This window comes from Calypte anna, chromosome 17 (genome assembly GCF_003957555.1).
Source record: "Calypte anna isolate BGI_N300 chromosome 17, bCalAnn1_v1.p, whole genome shotgun sequence".
In the NCBI taxonomy this organism is placed as follows: domain Eukaryota; kingdom Metazoa; phylum Chordata; class Aves; order Apodiformes; family Trochilidae; genus Calypte; species Calypte anna.
In genome coordinates, this window is record NC_044262.1 from 8033247 (window position 1) to 8057822 (window position 24576).

Genomic DNA, 24576 nt, shown 5'->3' on the forward strand with positions numbered 1-24576 from the left:
TTTTGCAATGGTCAGTGTTTTAGAACAGCTTTCCATCACTAGCAGCAGTGTTACAGCATGTCCCAAAGGTCAATGACATTAAGACTGTTTATTTGGATTAGATGGCGGGAGATAAATAATCTAATAGAAAACTTATTTCAAGTGTGATGCTCCTCTACATTCACTAGGCATGGCTGACCACAAGTAACAGGGAGACAGGGTGCTTATATGCAGGGACTCCCTGGTTGGGAGTCACAGCAATCTCCATTCTAAATTCAAAGTTAAATTCAATTATATGGCTGTCAGAGCATCTGCACTATCAGCAGACACAGTCTTTTCCTTTTAAGTACAGCCCCAGTTAACCCACGGACTTCTTCTGCCAAATTAATCTGCAATCCTGCCAGAGACTCCCAGATCAGATAGAGCATCAGACTTCCCAAACATGAAGCTATCAGAGGAAAGGATCAATCTGTTAGATTTCCTCTGCTAATGCTATTTATGAGACCAATGTAGGCAATGTGCCAGAACTGGATGCCCAAATTCTTACAGTAGATGAATGTGTTCAAAAAATGCTGGGTGTTGCAGAAAAGTGCTCCACCCTAAGAATGTAACTGCACAGACAGCTATTGGAAAGACTTCCTATCTCATGACACAATGCTGGGCTTCCAGGTACTTTTGCTAATGAGGAAGGAAATGGTCCCATAATGAATGGCTGGAAACACAAACAACAGAATGGCTTCAAGCACTGCCACAGGAAAGGCAGCAACTCCTCATGCTTGAATGTTTCTCAGCAAAGCCTCTGACCTGGCTGCACAGCTGACCTCATTGTTTTTATGTGATGGTTATCAAAGGGGATGGATGGATGGATGGGGCTTGCTGTTCCCTTGGGAAGGGGTCTCCTAGCTTCTGCACAAGAAAACACAAAATCCAAACTTCTTAAGAAGGATTCTTGTACATCTTTGCAAAAAAACAAATATGGGGGCGGGGTGGGGGAAGAACATTTGTAAGAGTTATTAACCATGCTATCGTGCAAATCTCTTTTGAAACTACCAGGAGAATTCAATCTGATCACACTGAGTGTCAACTCTTTAGCTTTTAGCACCCTACCTAGAAAGCAGATCTTTAAAAGGTGGAGTTTGGAGACAAAGACAAAGCTCCTAAAAAGTCAGTCACACAAAAAAACCTGACCTCTGGAGTCAAGAGGGGACAGTTGAGAGAGACCCACACAGAAACAGCTGGCGCTCCAACTGCAAGGAAAATGTATAAACCACCAGAGGAAGCAGTTTTGAGAAGCAGGATTCAGTGCTGCCAGCATGCAACAGCATTATTAATACCACTGTCTGAGCCTGCGAAGGGCAGTGGAAATGAACACAAACACAGAAGGAAGGCTAAACAGGAAGGGCAAAACAATACCTAGACCTCAGCAGCTGGTTCTATAGATGCAGATTTCCACCCCTACTCCCCTTCCCCCCCTCCCCTCCTTTTCTTTGGACTTGATGATCTTAGAGGTCTTTTCCAACCTTCATGATTCTATGATCCTGCTCCAAACTAAGGAGCCAAACCGTGCTTAGGACAGAGAAGAACTCGCACACTATGATCTCCCAGTCCTGGTTTGATTGTGGCTCCCACCACGGGACCACCAAATGAAATCAAACCTGCTCAGTCTCTGCTGAGGGCCAGAGCTGCAGTGTGTGCTACGGACTGGAAGAGAGCTACACCAGCAGGGGTGAGGCAGGGAAAACGTGGGAAGCACATGTCTGCATGGTGGCTGTTTTTAAGCACTTACCTGACTATCCTTCTCCTGAACATATATTAACACACACACAAGGAAAAAAAAAAAAACAACTGCTGTGAATTTTCTGTGTGCTTGCTTGATTTGCTCAAGAATGGTGGAAACAGCTGAGAACAGAAGCACTGAACTGGAGTTTTCATAAGGAAATTACTTGTGCCTTCTGCTGGAATCCAACAGCCAGTGTGGTTTCTGGAACATTACTGGAAATGTTTCTCAATTAAAAAGAAAACATAAGAAAAAAACAACATTTTGAGAGGCATCTTATTTCTCCATAGTGGAGAATGCAGCCAAATTTCCACTAATGGCATGTACATTTCTTGGAGAAACAACTACATTTCTTGTTTCAGTGAGGAAAATGTTCCTAGCTATAAACAAATGCAAAATTTTCTGCAGTCTTTGCTAGAAAATATGGGAGTAGATAGCAGCACAGCTTGGCACTGGACTGATATTCCAGCTGTTGGAAAGTAATGTGATTTGATTCCTACCACCTGGATACCCACCCAACTGTTTACAGCTACCAGCACAAGGAGTTAATAAACCAAAGGACAGTATCTCAGTATCTCTGCCCATACATGGAGGTTGAAACTAGATGATCTTTAAGGTCCCTTCCTAACCAAACCATTCAGTGATCTCTCTCTTCACCAGAAGATGGGAAGGAGGTGATCAGCTAGAGACAAAACTACTACCAGCAATTACCACAGAGGATGCCTTCTTCTTCCATACCTCCCTTCCTAGCATCGAGCAACAGAAAATACTTTCAAAAGAAATGGAAATCGCTAAAATGACTCTTGACAGTACAATCCAGTTGTCCCACTGACATGGGATTTAATGACTTGGGATGGAGACTATGGTGTTACAGTTCCTTACAACATCAGCCCACAGTACAAACATGACCCATGCTGGCACAGAGGCCAGACACGAATCAGACTTCGTGAAAAACAAGCTCAACTTGCCAAACCTATGAGGTTTGATCCAGTTGCTCAAGATCTGCTTCTATCCAGTAAAAGCTATTACCTCTGACACAATTTCCTGCAAAGAAGGGAAAAGCATGATCAGTCGGTTGCCAGAGCAGTGGTGGCTTCTGGACTGCAGCAGCATCTGCAGTGCTGCTGGGAAAGAAAAAAAACCTGAGGTCTAGAAAATAATTTAAAAAAAGAGTAAAAGATGATCTGAACAACTTCACCTCTTTTCTTTTTTTGTGTGTGTGTTTCAACACATTGTGTGAAAACAGTCTTGAAGCCCTGTAAATCAGTAGTAAGGCACTAGTCCTTCACCTGGAGCACAGAGCTAGGCTAACTAATGTGTAAAACGTGGTTGAAGAATGTTTTCCTTGCTGCCTGCATGTGAACAGATGGATATGGGGCCAGGTCTTCCCTCTGGGATTGACTCCTGCTGCCCCAGCCCAGTCTCCAGGGAAGGCAAAAAGCACAGGGCTCTTTCTGAAAACTGTCAATGCTCAGCAAACCTGCAATGTATGACTGGCTTTGGGTCAGTGGACAGCCATTTCATTTATCAGCTCTGACTTCCTGGTATGGATCTAAGGAGGTTTTTGCTTCCTGTACAGAATGGATAATGATTCATGTAGAAGACATAGCATTTTAAGAGATTTTATAATCATTACTGATATTTGGGTGCACAGGAGGCCAACTCCTCAGTTGGTATGTGGAAAGTGTGCTCTCCCTACCATTAACTCTCTTGCTGGGGCTGGTAGAAACCTACAGCTTATTTTCTAACAGGTTTGTTGCTCACCACAGTGCTCACTTGAGTGGCTTTTCTCTGTTGAGAGAGGAAAAATGAAGGCATGAGAATAAGAGGAGCAGAACAATTTGTTTAAAGTGTTTCTGGTGTAGCTCATGTCATCCCTGGTGTGAAACCTCACAGTTTTTCCAGTCAATCCTCAGGAGCAAATAGCAAGAGGGGTTCTGGTCTGTCTTGGCCCCAAAATGAAGGGTGTCACCCTGGGAATGATCCAAACCTTGACAGCTGTTTCATGTCTCTATCTTATTGGGATAGGGAAAATAGGATAAACCACGGTTATGGCATTACATGGGTCAGCTATGTTGCATGTAAGGACATTGGTATTTTGCAGCTCAGAGACAAAGAGACACTGTCACAGTGAAAAACCTCATTTTTGCCTGAGAAAAAATAGACCAGCTGGAGTCATGAGCCACTAAGAGATTATCATAATTTAAGGTCATTAGTGCAAAAAACACTTTCATCTTATTTTCTTCATGCTTTTCTACTTGACAGGGCACTGCCTAATTGTTCTCACTGTTCCTCATGCTCAAGCCAAATATCTTCCCCTTACCAAATCTTTGCAAAAACAAATAAGGATTTTTTAAATACGTTTTAACATTTCATAAAATAATATGTTCACAACAACGTAGTTCAAAGCAAGATGAGAACAGGTCAGGACAATTAAGCAGGTAGTAAGAATTTATTCAAACCAGGAAGTTTTTTCAAACAAAAGCACTTTCATATTCTTAGAACCTTATACTATAATATTGTAACCTCCTAATTAAAAAAAAATAGTGAAGTGTTTTTACCTGGTCTGACAGTTCCATGTTTTGCTTGCAAGGATCACTGTCAAGCGAGCACTGTACAATTCAGAACTTCTGCATTACTTCAAATTTTAAAATTGTTTATAAAAAATTCTCTGCAAGCACTAACCTTTCTGCACCTCATCCTTTTCATCTGTGCAGCAAAGCTATGATGCTGCTCCCTTACACAAGTGGAAGCAAAAGCTTTAATCCATTGCCTGTGAAGTAGCAATACTTGTAAAGCACTTTAATATTTTCTTCTTCTTTGGACACATGATTATCACTGATTTTTAGAGGCTAAGTGCCAAAATGGGAAGATCGTGGCACAGTGGGAGGATACCATTTTCAAATATTTAATATTAAACTAATTGAACACTTCTGAGTTTTCTCAAGTCTTGTCTGATAATTTCTTCTCCAGAAAAAGTCTAATTTACTAAAGATCCAGGTCACTGTAAAAAAAACAGTCTATTCTCAGTTGTTATCACATGGCAATCAGAGCATAACCACACAGTTTTACATGCAAATGAGTCCCATACTGATGAGCTATTGGAATCCCATAGTTAGATTTAATTTCATTACATTAACATTTTGTTAATACTATCATTTAATTTAAGCAGATGATCACAGATTTAAGCAATGCTTTACAATTATCCTTATTTTGGTTTAAATCATTGTCAGCTCCTCCTCCATTCTCTCTTCAGGCTGCTCAGACAAGCGCTGCAGGAAAGAAAACCCTGCTCATTTGTCAGCAAACCATACAAGCTTACTGAGCTTGTTTGGGACCATGGAGATGTAAAGGGAAGCAGACAAGCAAATATGAGATGAAATATCTGGTAGAGGCCATTTTCTAGGCAAAACGAAAATTAAGAAGCTGCAGCCACTGTTCCAGACATTTGACTAAATCCATGTGTTTTAGGAATGGCATTTTGTTATTTTTCCAAAGGCCAGGTTCACACAGCAGCCTTTAATGGACTAATCCACACTGCTGACATGCAGCAGAACAAAAAGGCTTTGCAGCTATAATGTACAGCCTGGGGAACACACAAGGTGAAAGGGGTGTGCCTGGGTTGTCAGTCCCTCACCACAAATTCTACGGTTCTGTGATTCTATGAAATGCCAATATTGACGTATATAAAACAAGGATAGCCACACCTCCCCTGGGCTTCATTTAGCAAGATTTACACACAGTTTTCCACACCTGGTAGGTTATTACATGACTTCCAAAGCCCCCCCACAAAAGAACCCTCACCTTTACCTGCAACTGGGAGTGTGAGCACAGAATTTGTAGGCAAGCAAAATCCACTGACAGAAATAGGAGAGCAACTCACCGAATGCACAGGGAAGGAGCTGTGCCGGTTGAGAAAGGAGTTAGAGACTGACATAGTGAGGCCCTGAGTGGCACCGCTGTCCTCGGGGCTGAAGGGCACTTTAGTTTGCTGGACACAGTAGGAGACAGAGGGGAAAGAAGAGGCAGCATAGGAGGCCTGCTGAAGAAGGGGAAGAAAGCAAGAGACAGAAAACACAAAGAAAGAAACCACAGAAAAGGCTATGAATAAAGGGTAAGAAATGCTAACTGTAAAGCAATTCCTATAGTGGCATATTAAACAAACAGCTATTCATACAGTTCAGCAGTCAGAAACACCAACATGCCTCTCTTGAGCTCAAGAGGCATGGCAAAAATCACATTTCAAACCTTTTTTGTTACACAAATCCCTTAAAGATAAACTCCACATCCCCCTTCCAGTTCACCCATGGCCTGCAGGGAGAAGCAAGCTGTTCCTCACTGCCCTTTATTCCCCATGGCATGGGGGACAGATGCCCAAAGGAGGAACTGACTATGCTTTCTGGCTTTTAAGTAGCTAACTCTTGCAGATGACTATTTTTGGGGGGCAGCCTGCAGCCTGGGCACTTGGTCTTTCTAGTGTGATCAGTGGGCCCTTACTGGTACTGCTGATATACTGGGTAACAGTGATGTGTAGATATTTTTCAGTCCAAACCAAAATACTGTATTTAGTTTGCATAGAGGAAGTTACATTTTAAGTAACAAATACTACTACGGAATTTCTCCTGAATTTCACTCCAGAAAGGAGTGTGAGGGAGGCTAAGGTGTACCTAGGTTTTCTCAGCTCTGACTTGTTTCATACAATGTACAACTATTTTATAATTAAGATCCAAAGCAAGAAAGGACTTCCTAATTCTTGTTTTGTAGAGGAGTCCATCCAGCAAAACATGCCTGTTGCTAAAGCAGCTGATGCCCATGTGATTTGCTGTTTCTGAAACTCTCATGGCAGCAGGAGCAGAGGAATGAGTTTGGCTTTCACAATGATTGTTGAATAAGCCATTGGCTGCTCACACCACTTTCCCAACAGAGATGAAGGTAAGGGTGGGAGGTTGCACTTGAAGAAATCTTTGCTTCAGGGGAATGGCAAGCAGCACCTTGATGGTATCAGCTTGCAAGACTACAAGAATGCCCAGTGGGCATACCAGTGACAACTTGGCTGCCCAGATAATGATAATGATGAAAGGGCAGCAAAGAAATGCTTTTGTCAGCTGACAAACTCACAGAAGGAGCAGAATTTCCCTTCTGCACAATGGGTGCAGTAAATCTGTGTTTTACACACCCTCTCTCATGACCCTGGGAACCAAGTCATCACTGGAAACTACTGCTAGAGTGTAGCCACCTTGAGGAGGAGGAGGTAGGGCAGGAGACTACAAGGTACAAGTAAAAGTGCAAGGATCACACTGACAGGAGGACCAGAGTCTGGAGAACTGCCTGCTCCTTCAGAAATGAGTCCTTAGACTCTTCAGTGTCCCTGCAAAGCAGATGGGACATGATTGTTTGAAGTCTCATCTTCACAAAGCAATAATGCTTAACAATTTAGCTTAGACAGAAATATTACTTTACTGTTTTAGGACTCCTACCTGTATCAAGGGAATGTAGTTATGCAAATCCCAACAGTAGAGTTCTTGGTTGCTTTTCCCATTTGATTAAAAATTAACACCCTGGGACAGTCAAACTTTAGCACAGACAGCATGAAAAAAAATTGCAAGAGTCACCCTCATGATAATAAGGCTATGGCTCTGTTCCCACATTTCCTCTTGTTTTGTTGAAGTCATGGCCAATTTAAGCACAAAAGGTGCTTTTTCTTTTAATAGAAAAAAACCCAGATAACTTAATATAAACAAAATCTTAAGGTTTGAGTTGAAAAAAAGAAAGACCCCTAAGAAGAAATAGGACAAAATCCCAGCTCCACTGAGGTTGGAAACTAAACTGCTGCTATCACTGAGGCCAGGTTTTCACCCCCCTTGTGTCAAGTAGCACTTGCTGTACTGTTCCCCCCCAACACCCATCCATACACACTTGTGGATTTGCCTTTTTGTGCTGACAGCTGGCAGGGCTGTCAGGATACTAAATAGCAGGTAAAAACCTGAATCACACAAAAGGACAAATGTGAAGAAAATACCTGCAAGTTAAATAATGGCTGTACCAAAGTTCTGTGGCTCTGGTAGAAACTGGGCCATAAAAGGAGTTATTATGTTTTAACAGTTATTATTAGTGGCATCCTTGACAACAGTTTCAAAACTGCACTGGGGACAACAGTGCAGCAATCTTTTGAAAATCATGTTGCCCAGTGTGTCAAAATCTTCACAGTTGTTCCACAAGCCTGTAGTCTGCCACAGATTCAGCCATGCCAGGTGGAAGACTAATGTTACATTTTTAGGGCATTCTAGAACTTTTGGAGCTTACAGGGAACAGTCTGAGTGTGTGGTTAGAAAGACGCTTAAGGTAAATGATGCAAAATGCCTAAAAACATGTTAACAAGATGACAAGAAACATGATGTGGGAACACCAACAAGACCTCCTCCCACCAGCACATCCTGTCAGAAAGAGGAGAAGCAAAAGCAGAGCTGTTCCTGCAGGCTGGTGTGCCCTGCCAGGGAGGACACTGCAGATGTCACTCACCAGCTGCCTCTGCTTCGGTGGGAGAGCTGGAGGAGGTGCCAGATCTTGAGAGGGGTCTAAGCTGATGAAGGAGTCGTTGAACCCATAGACTTCCATGAGGTGCTTGTTCTTCTGCTGGTAGATGTGCTCATTCTGAGGGGTCTGGTAGAACATGGATGGCTGTGGCTCTGAGTAGTCTTCTACAAACTGCATATATGCCATCACTGCAAAGAAAGGTCACACCCACTGCTCCAGGCCTGCATGCTGCAGCTGCAACAAGCAGGCAGGGTGATCATTCTCAAAATAAAACAAGGCCATGCCACTATCAGCTGGGCTTTGCTGCAGGCTGGAAGCAGCAAGGCACCAGAACAGTGTTTACAGGTAGCTAATATGGTCAGCTACCATACACCTTTCAGGAAAGGATCTGAATATCCCATCCTGCAAAATAGGACAAAACAAACATTGTCACAGGCCACAAACACATCTGACAAGTTTCAGGAACCAGTGAGGTCTCCTATGCATCTCTGAGAGAGGATTAGTTACTGCTGTGGTACTGCAGTGTTGGAAGGGGAGAATGACACCCAGTGTTATAGAAAGACTACAAAACCCTAGAATTATTAAGGATCAAAAGTATATTTAATAAATGTAAAATCAATAAAGAACTCTCTTCTGTATATCTGGGAACAGGAGCAGTAGATGTATTTTGGTGTCATACAAAGGACTAACCAGGGCCTTTTTTGTAAATATGCTGTCATGCACAAGATACTCTGTGATCACTCCTCCCTTCCTCCTGATAAACAAACAGTTGTCAGATTTTGTAAAACTGGTCATTAGGTGGCAGTTATTCAGCTTCTGCTGGAGTTTCAATTGTACAGCTGAAATGAATGGATGACTTGAGTGTAAGCTATAAATACAACAACCACAATGCATCATTTGCAGATCATGGAGCCAGCTCCCACACTATCTGCAAGGAAAAGCCCTCTCTGCTCTCCTGCCAAAGCAGATCTTGGGACCAGCCTATATTTTAAACAGGATGCAGCCACGCAAATGTGTTGGCAGGAAGGAGTCACTTTTCACCTGTCTTTTGCACCTTTTTTCAGATTTTCTCTAATATTTTAAACTCTGTTTAAAAATGGAGCTAATGAAGCTGCCCCTTCCTACGCAATGGTATCTCTCCTCCAACAAAATAGAATGAAGGAAAAAACCTCCCAAAACCATCAGGTCATGGCAATGGGAGCACAGGAAAGCTCAGCTGATGATGGATTTTAATCCCAGCCAGTAACACCCATCCTGTGACCCCACATGGTCCTGCCAATGGACAACCCGTTTGTGTCCTGCCATACTGCCAGCTCCTGCACAGCTCTGCTAAAGCTGCTGGAATTCTAACCTCCAACACCTCCTGCTACCCAAGCTCTGCCTCTCTTCCCCTCCCAGCTACCTTCCTTCCTTCCCAGCACCACTTCACAGATTTAAGTTCCCACTCTTGCTTTCTGGAGTATGACAGAGCACATGCATGTTGGTGTGTGTGCCCACTCATCTGCTGGCACTCATGTTAAACCCCAGATGAAATTGGCACATGCACAAGAATTTCAGCCTAAATCCTATCAGAAGCACACGGTGGCTATATTCTCTTATTTGAAATCAGTGAAGGAATCTTGGTGTAGAAAATGAAGAACTGCTACAATACTGATTTCAAGTATCAGTGACTTGGCTGAATAATGTAGTCCTTGTGCCTTGAAAAATGCCTTGGTATTATACAGTACCTTCAGAGAATAAAATCTAAAGGAGCAAAACTGAACTAAGGATCAAGACTCACTGGAGAAGCGTAGAGGACAAGAGCTTGAGGGAAAAGATTGCATTTTGAGAGCTCATCAACTGAGTAGGACAAAAGCCAAGAAGTCAGGCTTGGCAGTCCTGGTATAACGCAGCAGACATTGCTAAATTCAGAACAACCCTTCATAAAGAGCTACCTTCAAACCCAGTACTTAACATCTGGATCTGAAGGCAACACTCAGGATCAGTATCTGGGAGTTCCTGGGCTCAAGCGCCTGCACGACACAACTTGGGGAGTGGTGTCGAAAAGGGCATCACATCAGACACTTGTGTAAAATTAAATTACTGTAAGTCAAGATAGTAAGTAAGCTTGAATGCTGTGGAGAGCTTTAACTCAATCTGCAAGGGAATAATGAAGAGCTCTTTTATCTCAGCTATTTATGAGGCTAATGCATCCCATCATCACAGCAGCTCCCCTGCCTTGCTTGTTACAACTAGTCTGGGGTGGGTGAGCATGTCTCTGTTTCTACTACGTTTTCTCCTCTGTTTTCAGGTGAAGTGAAAAACAGCTGGGATGGTGAAATACAAACCTGGTTCAGGAGTGGTTTGCAGAGTAAAAATTAAAATGGAATCTTGAACAGGAGAGTAGGGAGAGCAGGACCACTCCTGAGATTGCTCTTGGTAAAGGGTCTTTTCTCTCCACTATTCCAGGGGAGAAATTGAAGGCATAAAGCAAGGCAGAAATTTAAAAAGCAGATGGGAAATTACATCACCAGCTCAGATCAGGCTGCACACCCCACAGAGACTCTGTGAAGAGGGAGGGATGGGGGCTGCAACCTCCACAGCGAGTAGCTGGGGTGGAGTCTCAAGGCAGCACCCCAGGAGAGAAGGGAGGCGTGAGAGAGAAACCTCTCTCATCACAGTACCATGCCCAGCTTATGTCAGTTCTGAACCCAGAGAGAAAGTGTTTGAAATGAAAAAATGAAAAATTAAATCTCAGACTGAAGCTAGGCACACCTTCCCTGCAACCTCCTTGCAATGCCTTGGCTGTCGTTACAACTGGCCCTGCACAAATGCAACAGATTTGTGTGCATGGGCAAGAGCCAAAATAACAGAAATTCTTAAGCTATACTGCACATCAACTCACTGGAGAAGTCAAGGTCAAATGAGCCAGTCTTTGCTGTCACCTCTGGGAGGAGAGCTGTTTTTCAAAGAGCTCACATTATCTGCTGGCTAAACCCAGGCTGTCCTCAGCATGGTTCCTGCTGTTAAATACCAGCTGCTTACAGGGCACCAGGCTGCATTTTGTTCCCTCTGACAGGGAAGGAAACATGAATAAGTGCCTTGCTTCTAGTTTGCAAGCTGTTTGGGGGACAATCTTGTTACTTCTGACTCTGGAACTTTCATGGTAGAAGCTGCTCTGTGTCTGTGTCTTGGTGTTCAAGAAGAAGTCTGGTGTAATTTGCCCCCAGCAGAGTAACATGTACTTTTACAGCACAGTAAAATAACAGTAATTCATGCCAGACTAAAAGGATTATCATGCTTCTGTTGAAAGTATACAGAAGTCAACTCTTGGAGGTCCCTCCGAGCTCACAGCAGTACACACAGGAGATCCCTAGCAGGATCTGCTGTATATTATCAACAAATAAACCAAAGCCCCTGCTGCAGCACTTCCTTCCAACTACCAAAAGATGACCCATAAAAAAGAGACTACAACCAAGTCCCAACTGTGAGAGCTCTAGATCTTTTTAATAATTTCATGCATCTCTTCCAAATCCTAGGAGTTTATTGGGGTTGTGGAAATGGCATTGCCTCATCTATGTGATTACACAAGCCTCCAGGCAAAAAAATCCTGGGTGCTACCATGCACCTTGAGTAATGTTTTACTGCTCTGTTAATGTTGAAACTAAAAGTAAAACTAAAAACCACAGATCAATGGTGTGATATACTGTGGAGTACAGACAACCTAAAACAAGTTCTCAGTGTCACATGAATGCAATTAAAAAATCCACAACAGAATGGCAACAGCCCAAATACTACTACAAGCTTTGCAACAGGGATGCTTTATCAAACCATCAGAGCTGACAACACATTAGATAACAGCTTTTGCCTTTCCTAACAATACAATCTGATCAATACTCCAAGAAGCTTCTGATAGTGCCAGATGACAGACAATTAACTCTATTCTAACATCAAAGAATATTCACATAACAGGCCTTGATACTGAGGTTAAAAGTGTGCATGGGCAATGAGAGGGAAGACAGCTTTTAAACTTGTTTTTAGTAACTCCTATACATAAAACAAAGACCTGGGGCTTAAAGAAAAAAGCAAACAGCCCAGATCTGTCTTTCAACTATCAAATTGCCTCTTACCCTAGACCCACTCAGGTGCCTTCCTCTTCTAAAGCTGTCTACCTGCACAGAGGTGGATTTCCCTGCATCCATCCCAGCCTGCATGGTGTAAAACCACCGGGACCCAGCCCTCCTTATTCGTATACAGAGCCCACAGCGACCTGATCCCACAGTGAGGTGGGTCTGTACCACATCCCTTTGCAGCTGGTACTGACAGAAAGTATTTTGAACAGCACAAGCCATAACAAGTAACCCTGGTTGTGCCCTGTGCCAGCGTTTATTTCCTTTCTGTTGTTTACAAACACACATAGCAGCTCCATTTTAGCTGTTTTCAGCATCTTTTAAATGCTTGCCCACCAGAGGGGACAGAACTGATTTCCTCAATACAGGGACATTGAACTACAAGGCAACCCTCACTTCCAGGTGGGTCAAAAACTTTAGGTCTGATCAAATGCCCAGAGGGTTACAAATGTGGACTGGTCATTAAGGGACAATAGAAATGCTTTTAGCCAACCCACTTTTTAGAAAAAAGTGATTGGCACAACAAACTGCCATAGGAATGGACAGAATACTGACCCTGCTGCATGACACACTGTTCTCACTTTCACCTTTTTCTCAGTTAAGACCATAAACTGCAGAAATGAGTCAGAAGATCAACTCATCAGCTCTTTACTGGGGTTCTGGCTGTGCAGGGTAACCCTGTTGATCCAGATCTTGTTTATGCCACCACATCTGCTAGATCCCACTAAGTAGTGCACAGCTTTCCTTGGCAGATCAGTATGGCTGCTTTTCTGGCAAGAGGTTTCAAATGTTTTCAGCCATGAACATTAGGGAAATCAGAAAAAGGCCGTGAGCTTGAGCTGCAGTCAGTGCTGGTGTGCCAGGAGTCTGGCTGGGGATGGAGAGTCTTTGCATTTTAGAGGCTGCTGATTTTAATGATGTGGGAAATTCTTAGGCATCCAAAGGAAATGAGATCCTGTAGCAAAACAGCAGTACTGGACACTGGGTTAATCGTGTTGCCTTGCACAGCTATGTGGGTGACTGTGTTCCTGGTGCCAAATAACTGCTCTGGCAATGCTCATTTTGGCCAAAAAAGCAGCCATTTCTCTGAGGTCTTGGAGAGCACCCAATTCTTTTCTGCAGTGGTAAAACATTAGACAGTTCCCTTCCATGCCTTTGACACTAAGTGATTCTGACACTCAGCCTCATGTAAGCAATTATCTTGAGGTCACTATCACTTGGTGGCCATCAGAAGTACACCAACTGCAAGGAGAGGGAAAGATACAAACAAAACCCAAATACAAGAACTTGCTTACTGTGTTTGTTTTTCTTCTCCGGCAGAGGTGGTGGCTTTTCTGGGTCACTGTTAGAATCTGGAGCAGCAAAGTCAGCAATGAATTCAACTGGTGCTGAAGAGTTTCCTTGCTGGAAAGGTAAAACAGCAGCAAACGGAGTGAAGGGTACTGATGGGACAGAGACTGCATTCTGCATGTCATCCTCTGAGATGTTATCATATTGGGAAGGGTGCCTCTCATAGGACACCCTGCAGCCTGAGTTATCTGAAGTCTGAGAGGCTGCACTCCTTCTCTTCTTTTCTGGTAAAGCTGGAGGAGTCTCTGTTGGCTGTGTGGCTCCCGAGAGGCTGCAGAATTCCAATGGAGGAGAGCTGCCCTGAGGGAGCTGGAAAGCATGTCCATGGAAAGGGGAGCCAGACTCACCCAATGACTCTGGCAATGGGCTGAGGATACCTGGCACCTGCTGAGGTATCTGATCAGCATTGGAGAGGTCCTGTTGCAGAAATTCATAGTCCGGATCATAGTGATCTGATTGATCTGGTTAAATAGAGGGTACAGGAGAATGATGCATTAGTTTCTCCCTTTTACTGTTTCGCCCTTCTCAATTCTGCCCCTCCCAGTCCAACTCAGTTAATGAGTTCATTTAATCAGATGACACTTCCTTGCAGCAGGAACTATTTTGCTGTAATATGCAGCCCTAATAAAACTCTTATCATTATTTCTTCACACTAGCAAACAAGTAACAAAAATTCACTAGGTAGATCATAGCAGAGATTATGTTTCTTATTTATTTATTTATTTTCTTTCCTAGTACACAGAAACACCACCACTTTGGTCTACCAGGACTGTCATTTTCTATTGATGTCTGCAGACAAGGTTGAAATAAAAACATTCCACTTGAGAGCTGAACTAAGCTTGAACACAACCATCTACAGCCAGGGAAACACATTCCCCTGCGCTTTTTCCTTTCCAACAGAATATAATTCTGCACAGAACCACCTGCAGTGACTACAAGATGACAGTTGCAAGCACTGCTGTACCCCAGTTATGACAGCTCCTGAACAAGAGTGATGGGGACTCCTCCAGCAGCCCTGGACAAGCCCCCACTTACCCAATGTTTCACAGCTTGTGTTGCGGGAGCACTGACCACTGTCACGGTCCAGAGAGGAGAGCTGCTCATCAGACTTGCTGAGTTTGCCAATGCTACTGCAGGGTGAGAGGCGAGGAGATTCCCCCCCGTAGGAGTGGCTTCCACCTGACAACCGTCTCTGGGCGTAGCAGTCAACATCAAAATCCTCAAGAAAAAAAATAATAAACCCACATCATCATTGGCAGCTTGCTGGCAAGCAGGAGGCAGCTAAAGGAGCAACCACCTCATAGCTGTGTCAAGAAAACTAAGAGAGGAGGAGATGGGTGCTGCTAGCCCTCTCCAGTTAGACAAGCTCACCAGGACCTCTTAAAGTAACCTCTGACTTGGTAAAAGACCCATGTTGGGGCCATCTTTGTGCTCTTGCTTCCAGACTGACCCACAGTGGACTTCACAGACACTGAGAAGATGGCAGAGTTTCTCAATGCTCCACATGTCTCATGACTACTGGTAAAGACTTGGATACTAGGTAACCAGACTGCAAGATTTCTCATTAAGTAACTGGGACAAATAATTGATCAGCTTAGGTACCTGCTGCTGAAAAATAAGCTACAGTGAGACAAAGGTTTTCTGTACCTACATTTTTATTTCAGAAATGACCTCAAGCTTATCAACCTGCAAATGAACCCCTCAAGCATTCCCACTCCTGCAAAATAACCTAAATGTGACTGTACTAGTAACTGAAGAACTGCCACAGCTTTATCTGGGTCAGCAAACTGACAGCAGAGGATCCCTGAGCTGAGGCTGATCCCAAAGCTGAGGCTTTGGGGAGGAGGACAAGATTGATTTTGGTGCAATTTAATATGATTCAGGTTCTCGTTGCTGAGTTAGTAAGTTTCCCAATGTGTAAGTAAACCTAGCTACTTACAATCTCATAAACCCCAGAATAGCATAAACGATGGAATATGATTAACACACACAGCCCCAGTTTTTCAATTTTTCTACCAGAAAATTTATAAATTTCCCCAAAGCACCAGCAGTGGTCAGAACAATTATTCAAAACTACTGCTTGGGTTAAAAGATGTTTTAAATTGTGCCTGGATGAAGACAGACTTCTGATCTCAGTATACCACATGCTCCCTTGCACAGCAAGTAAACCTTGGTGAGATCTCTCTAAAATAATTCACATTACTTATTACACTGATGTTCCTGCCACGAAAGCTCCCACTCCTGTTCAGGGCAGCATGGGATGAGCAGAGGTGTGCAGGAATCTGCACAGCTGTAAGTCATGGCATTTCTCTGAGCTTCTTCTCCAGTTCACAGCACATCTCCCTTGGCTTTCACCCAGGGGTTACACCATTACCTGTCTGTTGATTCCAACAGGTAAACTGGACCCACTGGTGGCTCGACTCATGGGGGCCACAACAGCCACTCTGGTTGGGGAAGGTGCCGACTGCCGCTTCTTAGGGGGCAATGCTGGTGGAGGGCTGCAAAACACAGAAGGCATTGAGGCTTCCATTACTCTTTCAGCAAAAAATCCCAAACTTTTAGAGGCTTCATGAGCTTGTTTTGCAGAAAGTCTTTGACTATCCAGGCCCAAAGCTCACAGCCTCCTGCCCAAACCTGGCCAGGAGCAATTACACAAAGTGTATTCACTAACAAATGCAATTTAAGAATACTCTCATAGGTAAGGTCCTATGTTCAGTGATTTATTTAAGGCTGGAAAAGAGTCAGTATTTCTCAAAGAAAAGCATTTGCTGTTTTAAAAATTATTTTTAATTGAGATAATTAGCACAGTAATTAATTCCTGATAAAATGGTGAAAATCCAAATTAAATGCTTTGGTTGACCCAAATATTGCTTCCATTCAGAGAAGTCCCTCATGCTCAAACCCTTCCAGATTTGAAAAAATGTTAAAAGTTTCAAAGTCTCACTGTGCTTTGGCATGCATCTTTCAGATACACACAGTAGCAGTAACTAGTGAGATTTTAACCACTGTACTTTTAGGTTTTGCTTCTAATAACTCATAATTCTGGTAATCATCAAGCCTGCAAGATTCCCAAGAGCACACATATTCTGTTCCTGGAACATACTAGGAAATTTTATAACCCATGGGAATTAATAAAATACAAAGAAATGTTCTTCTTCTTGCCAGCCACAGCCGTTGATACCACATTTTCAAATTAGCACAACATGTATTTTTCACACCATCCATTAGCAGGAGTACTAGAGAAGAAAAACATCATACACACACACCAAATTCTGCAAATTGGGGGTTTTCTTGTCCTCCTCAAAATAGAACATAGAAACTTTCATGTGGTTACTCGTAGAACAGGGTAAGAACAACCAAGCAAAAGAATTTTTTCATGCACTACTGATTCCTTTCACTCTTAAGCTGGTAATTAATGCAAAACTACGTGGATGTGTAAGACAGATCAATAATTGCCAGCTGAGGTTAACAGAACATTTCCCTTTGGATACAACAGCACAGGACATCGTTGTACAGCTTTAAATAAGGCTCTTATGTATTTATGTGATGGCTCTCAAGCATGAATCTTGGGGCATGGCAGTATCCTCACTTAAAATAGAAGGAAAACACAGACAGTGAAGAAGTGAGAACAAGACAGAAAGAACACAAAGTCACAGAGTCCAGGAAAAGGGAAGAATTACTCTAGAGAACTGGAAATTCAGAGGCATCACTAACCTTCCTCATGACCTCTCCTGTGAACGTTTTGCAAGAATATTTAAAAAACAAGAAACTGGTAAGAGCCACTGGTATTCTTCAGTGACCTAGTTGGCCAGTATTACCTGTTTTCTGCCACACGAATGCTAGGTAGAGGGGGTTTAGGAGGTGCAACTTCTTCATCCATACAGTCAGTCAGTAGCTCATTGGATTGAGCCATATTAGTTGTTTTGTTGAGGATCTCCATTTCTCGGTCTGTAAGGGGAAGTTCTGATGGACTGCAAGCAGCAAAATCCAGATTTCAGATCATAAAACACAGTTGGAATGCAGCAAACTAACAGATTAATGCATATTTTAAGTCATATGCAATGAGAGGCACCTACAGCAGAAGGCAGAATTGACATTTGCAGATGGAATTCCATGTACATGCAGATTCTCATGTGCAGGTGTCATGGGCAAGGGATGTTTCATTGCGAGATGTTGGTATCCTCCCTATCATAAAATATTCTCTTTAGGTAGTCCTACTGTAATGGATGAGGCTACATGAAAAACACTACACTACCCTCTGTGAAAAATAACTGAATACTTTAATTCAGCTATCAGTAGCCTAGAATTATCCTTCCTATTTTAGTCCTGCAAAAAGAAGAAGTCCTTTTCAGTGACCCACCTGTCAGATTTACATGCTGGTAAACTGGGTTTAACTGGGCTTGTGGGAGAAGGATGCTCCTGTTTTTCAATCGTGAGTTTGACCAACTCCTGATGGAGAAAAGAAAAGGGAAATAATAATTATTTGCTGTAGAGAGATGAGATAAACCAGGTGCCTTGAATTGCCAGTGAGTGGGTGTGAGTCCACCTGTGCCTGATTAGCACAGGCCCCTATTGGACATGAGCAAGGCCGGGGGGCCAATAAAGGTGGGACACACACCCACAGGGCAGACCCAAGCTCACTCTGGTACGAGGCATGGAGAGGCCAGCAGCTCATCGAGCCACTGGAGCAAGAAAGGCTCTACCCACTACACTTCTACCCTGGAAGCGCTGTGTGGTGGCTTGGAGTCCTGGAAGAGACCAGCGACTCATCGAGCTTCAGGAGCAAGAATGGCTCCTCCCGCTACATTTGGTGGAGAATGCGGGCAGCATACAGACAACTTAAGAAGCAACTTGTGAAGAGCTGGCAACAAGAATATTCTCCCTGTATCAACAAGCTCTCTGGACAAGAAGCCCCAGGAGCAGGCAAGAAGGGGTAAACCCCGAGGCCTCAGGAACAGCCCTAGGACATTGTCCAGGAATGGGCTAAACCCCGAGGCCTCAGGATCAGCCCTAGACAAGAACATTCTCCCTGATGATCAGCAAGCTCTTTGGATTGGGAACCCCTGAACAGAGGGAAGCCAAAATAAGGGTTCTGTCTTTGAAGCCAGGAGGGGGGAATTCCAGGGTATGGAATCCCACGGAGGAACCAGAAACCCATATGGAATCCCAGGGTATGAAACCCATGAACCCCTGAGCAGGGATGGAATCCCACGGAGGAACCAGAAAATCTCTTTGGAGGCCCCTGAACAGAGGGAAACCAAGAGAAGAGCAGAAACAGGAGGGAGAAGAATAAAAGGTAGAGACTTTGTGAAAGAGTGCCTGGGCTGACATTCGGTTGCCTATGTTTGTTAAAAATGTTTGTAAAAGCTAGGGTTAAAATCCCATGTATGTTTGTTAAAATGTCTGTAAACTAGGGCAAACCGGGAAAGCTTTAAGAAAAAAAAAAAAAAAAAAAAAAAGGGGGAAATGTAGAGAGATGAGATAAACCAGGTGCCTTGAATTGCCAGTGAGTGGGTGTGAGTCCACCTGTGCCTGATTAGCACAGGCCCCTATTGGGCATGAGCAAGGCCGGGGGGCCAATAAAGGTGGGACACACACCCACAGGGCAGACCCAAGCTCACTCTGGTACGAGGCATGGAGAGGCCAGCAGCTCATCGAGCCACTGGAGCAAGAAAGGCTCTACCCACTACACTTCTACCCTGGAAGCGCTGTGTGGTGGCTTGGAGTCCTGGAAGAGACCAGCGACTCATCGAGCTTCAGGAGCAAGAATGGCTCCTCCCGCTACAATTTGCTGAATGCTGCACTCAACCATCCCAGGATAGAAAGGGATGCTACCACAGTCAACTCTTGGTTACCCAGATCATGGTTTAACAATCCCAGCTGAGCTGGGATAAACTTCAAAGAAGCAGCCTGCACCCAGCAGTGCTTTAGCAAGTGAAGTTCACAAACTTTATGGGGATTCTGCACAAACCCACATTATCTTTTTGCTGTGCTTCCTCTTTCCTGTATCATCACAAATGTGCTTTCCCCACAACACTGTAGGTAATGGCAAGTTGACTTTATATACATAAATTTGAGAACAGAAAAGCCTTGCATGGTGGAGTACTTCACCCTGCCAGTAAAAAAACTGAAATAATTTCATTGTATTTTATAAACAAGCATGTATTTGTTTTAAAAAGCCAGTTTCCAGTAAGATGCCCAAAACCAAATTAAATAGTGATCATCTTTATTAAAAGGCCCTGCTTCCCCTGAAGCCATCTTTTAACATCTTAGCAATGAAAGTCTTAATCATTCAAGGTGCTACTGTAGAGTATCTGCTAAAGGCAGATAAGGCTTTGGATAAAGAGATAAGGGCATGATAATCCTGAACTACAGATCTGCCAGCAGTCCAAACAACAATCACTCATGCCAGAAAGATGGAGAGAATATTCTATGGATTTCTGAGGCCAACAAATAGATCTACTGCTCACAGTTACAAATACATGCCCTCTTACAGGCATGCTGGAAAACTGGCAGTACTTCCTAACAGTATTGGCTTCCCAGCATATTATGCAAAGGAAATTATATGGGATCAATTTTTTAATTGTATTTTAAAGCAGCCTGAAGTACAGTGTAATCATTCCAATATCATCTTCATGTCCATGTCAGCTGAGCTTGGAAACAACTGTCATTGTTCTCTACGTGCAATAACAGCAACAGGAATGCCACTGTCATCATCCTTCCAAGGAAGGGAATATTCCAGTTCTGGTATTTTTATATAAGGCTCTATTTAAAACTGATCTGCCATGGATGAACACACACAACAAGAGGAATAGGGCACTACACTGGATGTGCAATGGATGGCAAATGCACTCCAAGGTCTGCCAGGGATGATTTTGGTTTCAGTGTTCTACTTATGTTCTTGGTGTGAGCTTGTGCTCAAAGATGATGTATGCTGTGTCAACCAAACCCTGGACAAAATACTTAGATTTCCAGAAGCTTTGGAGGAAAACCCCTTATGTGGGGAATGCCACATTGATAAGCCCCAGGCACTCAGGGTTGAAGTGCTCAGTTTTCCTATTTTGCAAGTTGTAAAGGACACACTTGTCCACCAAATGGGAGTGTAGGTTACAACAGGGGAGAAAACCCATCTAGTTTGGCTTGAAAGTATCTTTAGAATAATTCAAACCATTATGACAGTGAAAAAACCCCCAAAGTCCTCCCAACAGAGACACCAAGACAATGTATGATTGCCAGTACTTGAGCAGATCACTTTTTCCTCTAAACTTTGACAAATAACACCTGATATTTGGACCACCTGGACCCTGACTTTACCTCCTCTTTACTCACCCAAAAACTAGCATCTGAAAATCAAGCCAAGATCTTTAGTTTATAGAGAGAGGTAAGCAGCACACAACCGAGCCAGATACACATCACGCTATTCCTTATCAGCAAGTGAAGAGATCCCTGCAGCAGTAATTAGAGATAATTAAAGCCTCTCTACAAACTTATACTACTTCAGCAAGATGGAAATTCCAAGATGAGATGGAATTTCAAGAAGTTACATAACCAAAACAGGGATTTTTTTTTTTCCCCTTCTTTTTATATAGACCTCACAAGGCACTAAAACCTGAGAACAGAACAGCAAGTAACACAAGTGAACAAGCAACTCCTTTCTGCTCAGTTTTGAAAACAAAGGGGGAAGTAATCACTGAAATGTGGAAGTGATCTAGCAGAAAAAAAAAAAAGGTCTCCACAGCAGAGAAGTGTCCAACTTCTCAGTTCTGCTTCCAGATCTGAAGGGTGCCTTGACCCTTCTAAAATAAAACCTGTTCCTTGCTCTGCAAGAGATGTGCAGCACGCTGCTTCCAAATGCTGACCTGGTGATGGGCAGACACGTTCACAGCTACCCCGACAGCCACACATCTGCTCTAACCATGCTCCAAGCTCACCAGACGTAAGCCAGCTCCAACTGAGAGGCCAAAATAACTTTTTCTCTAACAACAAAGTAGGGACTGATATAGCCATGCTGCTCAGCAGGGTTCATAGCTGATGCTTAGTGCTGTATGGACATGCCTGGGATGCTTGCAGCCTCTGGGGACAGAGCAGACTACAAGTACCAGGGGGTTTAAATAGGTCTTGTAGAGAAAGGCCAGTGGGTGTCCAAGTCTCCTGCAATGAGGCTATACAGCTCTACCCTGGATCAAGGGTTGACAGGACCTTCCATGGGACTGTGCAGGTTCATTAAGTGAGAACAGAATGAAACAGAGTTCTGGAGTCCCCAACACAAGAAGGACATGGAGCTGTTGGAGCAAGTCCAGAAGTGGCCACAATGATCCAAAGGCTGGAACAGCTCTGCTATGGAGACAGGCTGAGAGAGTTGGGGTTGTTCAGCCTGCAGAAGAGAAGGTTTCAGTGAGTCCTTAGAGCAGACTTTTGGTATACAAGAGGGACTCAAAAAGGGGTGGGGACAAACTTTTCAGTAGGGTCTGTAGTGACAGAACAGGGGGTAATAGTTTAAACTAAAAGATGGCAAATATAGACTTAAATATAATGAAGAATTCTTCACCGTGAGGGTGGTGAGACACTGGAACAGTGCTTTGCAATTTGCTGGTGATCCCAGCTGAGATCCCAGAGCACAAGTTTTCATGTACTGCAAATCACTGCTGAATCTGAACTCCAACAGCAGCTGGGACTTCATGCTAAACTCTCTTTCTCCATCCTGCTGTGCAAATTTAAGGCTGGCTTTACTTTTCAAATCTGGATCTTAAGGGGCATATTGTACAATATAATCCTGGAAAATCTTCTTTAGGTGATGTGAATGTTCTGTTTCAAAATTATTTGTTTAAAAGGCTCAATAAGTAATAGTAGATTTTAGTTTCTGTGTTTGAGTAACATTAAAGAGATATTCTGTTGTTAGAACACTACTCCAACTTCACTTCTGTACTTGAAGTACTTGATCCAAACATCCCTCAGCAGCCCTGCTGATTGAAGAGGCTTCACTTTCCACACAGTTTTCAAAATAAGGTTCCTAGGACATGTGATGGGCTCTCTGTTGGTGTCCCCAGCCAAGGTCAAGAGAACTTTTAACTGCTGTACTAGGCCAGCTGAATGAACAGTCTCCATGACCATCATCTCAGGGACAAGCCTGGGAAACAAAAATGATGGGTACCAAAAGCTTACCAGGAGGTAGAAGAAAAGTCAACAGCTTCCCTTGGGTGGGGCAGGGAGGGAATGCTATAAGCAGGTCTCGCAAAGGATACAAAGATTTCTGTTCAACGTTTCCATTAATTATATAAAATTAATCACCAGAAAACTGAGCTTAGCTCATCACCTATTCCACACCCTAATCCAGCTGCTGAAAGTGGTGATGTATCACTGACAAATCCCTTGAAATTTATGTTAAAGGATGGAGCCAGAGTCTTTGATTGTCTGTGAGCATTGACAGGAAGCATTTCCATCATATTATGCCTAGACAGAAAATATGTAAACTCTATCTTGTGATCAACATGGAAGAGTGGGAATGACTTTCTGAAAAATTAATACAATGTTCAATGAAGATTTATTGCTTTTTCCAATTCAGCCAAATACCAGTGTGAGCCTTTCAGAGGTGCAAACTAAAAGGCAAACTGTTTGTGCTAGTCTTTAACCAGGACTCCAAGCAGGATCATTTCACTTATGGAGCAGTTAAGATTAAGACAGAGTTTCCTGAAAGCAAGAATAGGATCTTTGTATTTTACCCTTACTTAAAAACCTCTTTCAACTAGATCTCTTCTAAAATACATTATTACATACTTTATATAATGCAGTTAACAATATTTGTCTCATGTACCTTGACTCCATCCAGAACAGCTTTTATGACACCCTTCACTGTTGTCACCATCTCCTTGTCTTCTGAATTCACACCTTCCAGCATCACTTGATCAGACCAGCGAATGAGATTGGCCAGACTCTGGTACACACGGCTATAGCAGGATGAGATGGCAGAGCTGGACAGCAAGGGAGGAAATAGTTGAGAAAAAAGGAACAAAGTGAAATTACAGAGATACAATCAAATGTTATGAGAGAGCTTGGTTTAAAGTGCATTTCACAGTGTTAAAAATGTGATTGTTCTCCTTTTGTCTCCAATATTCAGAATTTGTGGTTAGCAGGTAACAAGCCTGGATTTCTACTCCACTCCAGTTACTCTCCCATTCTCCAGCACCTCGGGGGACCACACTATAAACAAACAGTTAATTCTCAGAATGAATTATCTGGGCTGCAGGTTGACACAACAATGCTAAAAAGAACATGCTTCTCATATTAATTTACAGCTCCATCCTATGCCTTGACTTCAAAGGAAAATATTAACAGCCTGTACTTAAGTCCAAGTTACATTATTTCAGTATTATCTATGATTTCCTTCTTCCTTATTAACTCTCCTCAAAATGTCTTGGATAATTGAGAGCTGACTGTATTAATTACTTTACAAATAATTTCCTCATTGTTTATAATGCCTGCAAAGATGTAATTAAAACCTGCTGCTTTTCTGAAGCTGAACTGAATGAATTTCAGGTTTGCAAGAGGAAGGGTGTTGCTTTGTTTTGGTTTTAATGAGAAACAGAATTGAAGCTATTGTTCTGAAGGGGAAAAAAAAAGAATTTTGGAAGGATGACAACTCTAAATACAAGTTCACTGTACAACAGTGCTTGCAGACATTTTCCTGGCCATTCTGAAAACACTGACTTCATTACTAAACAAGGTGTGTTAACACTTGCTGTTGCTGATGGCAACGCTTCAACAACTCTTTGTAAAATTAAAACAATTTCAAATGGCAGCAAAACCATAAACTGATAAGAGAAGGTGTAA

At 43.0% G+C, this 24576-nt stretch overlaps 1 protein-coding gene across 5 annotated transcripts in view; it reads right to left on the reverse strand.

Annotated features, from left to right (window-relative positions):
• The window catches only part of RAPGEF1 (Rap guanine nucleotide exchange factor 1), an 85303-nt gene that overhangs the window by 21307 nt on the left and 39420 nt on the right, over positions 1-24576 (reverse strand). For 3 of the 5 annotated variants that reach the window (XM_030460984.1, XM_030460982.1, XM_030460983.1), the window contains 8 exons: positions 23561-23717; positions 18110-18198; positions 17568-17720; positions 16124-16247; positions 14785-14968; positions 13695-14210; positions 8276-8478; positions 5640-5798 (listed from right to left, as the gene is read on the reverse strand). In XM_030460984.1, coding sequence (XP_030316844.1) covers positions 5640-5798; positions 8276-8478; positions 13695-14210; positions 14785-14968; positions 16124-16247; positions 17568-17720; positions 18110-18198; positions 23561-23717 — 1585 coding nt within the window. The remainder of the gene's footprint in view (positions 1-5639; positions 5799-8275; positions 8479-13694; positions 14211-14784; positions 14969-16123; positions 16248-17567; positions 17721-18109; positions 18199-23560; positions 23718-24576) is intronic. The other 2 variants (XM_030460987.1, XM_030460986.1) reach the window with 1 other exon arrangement.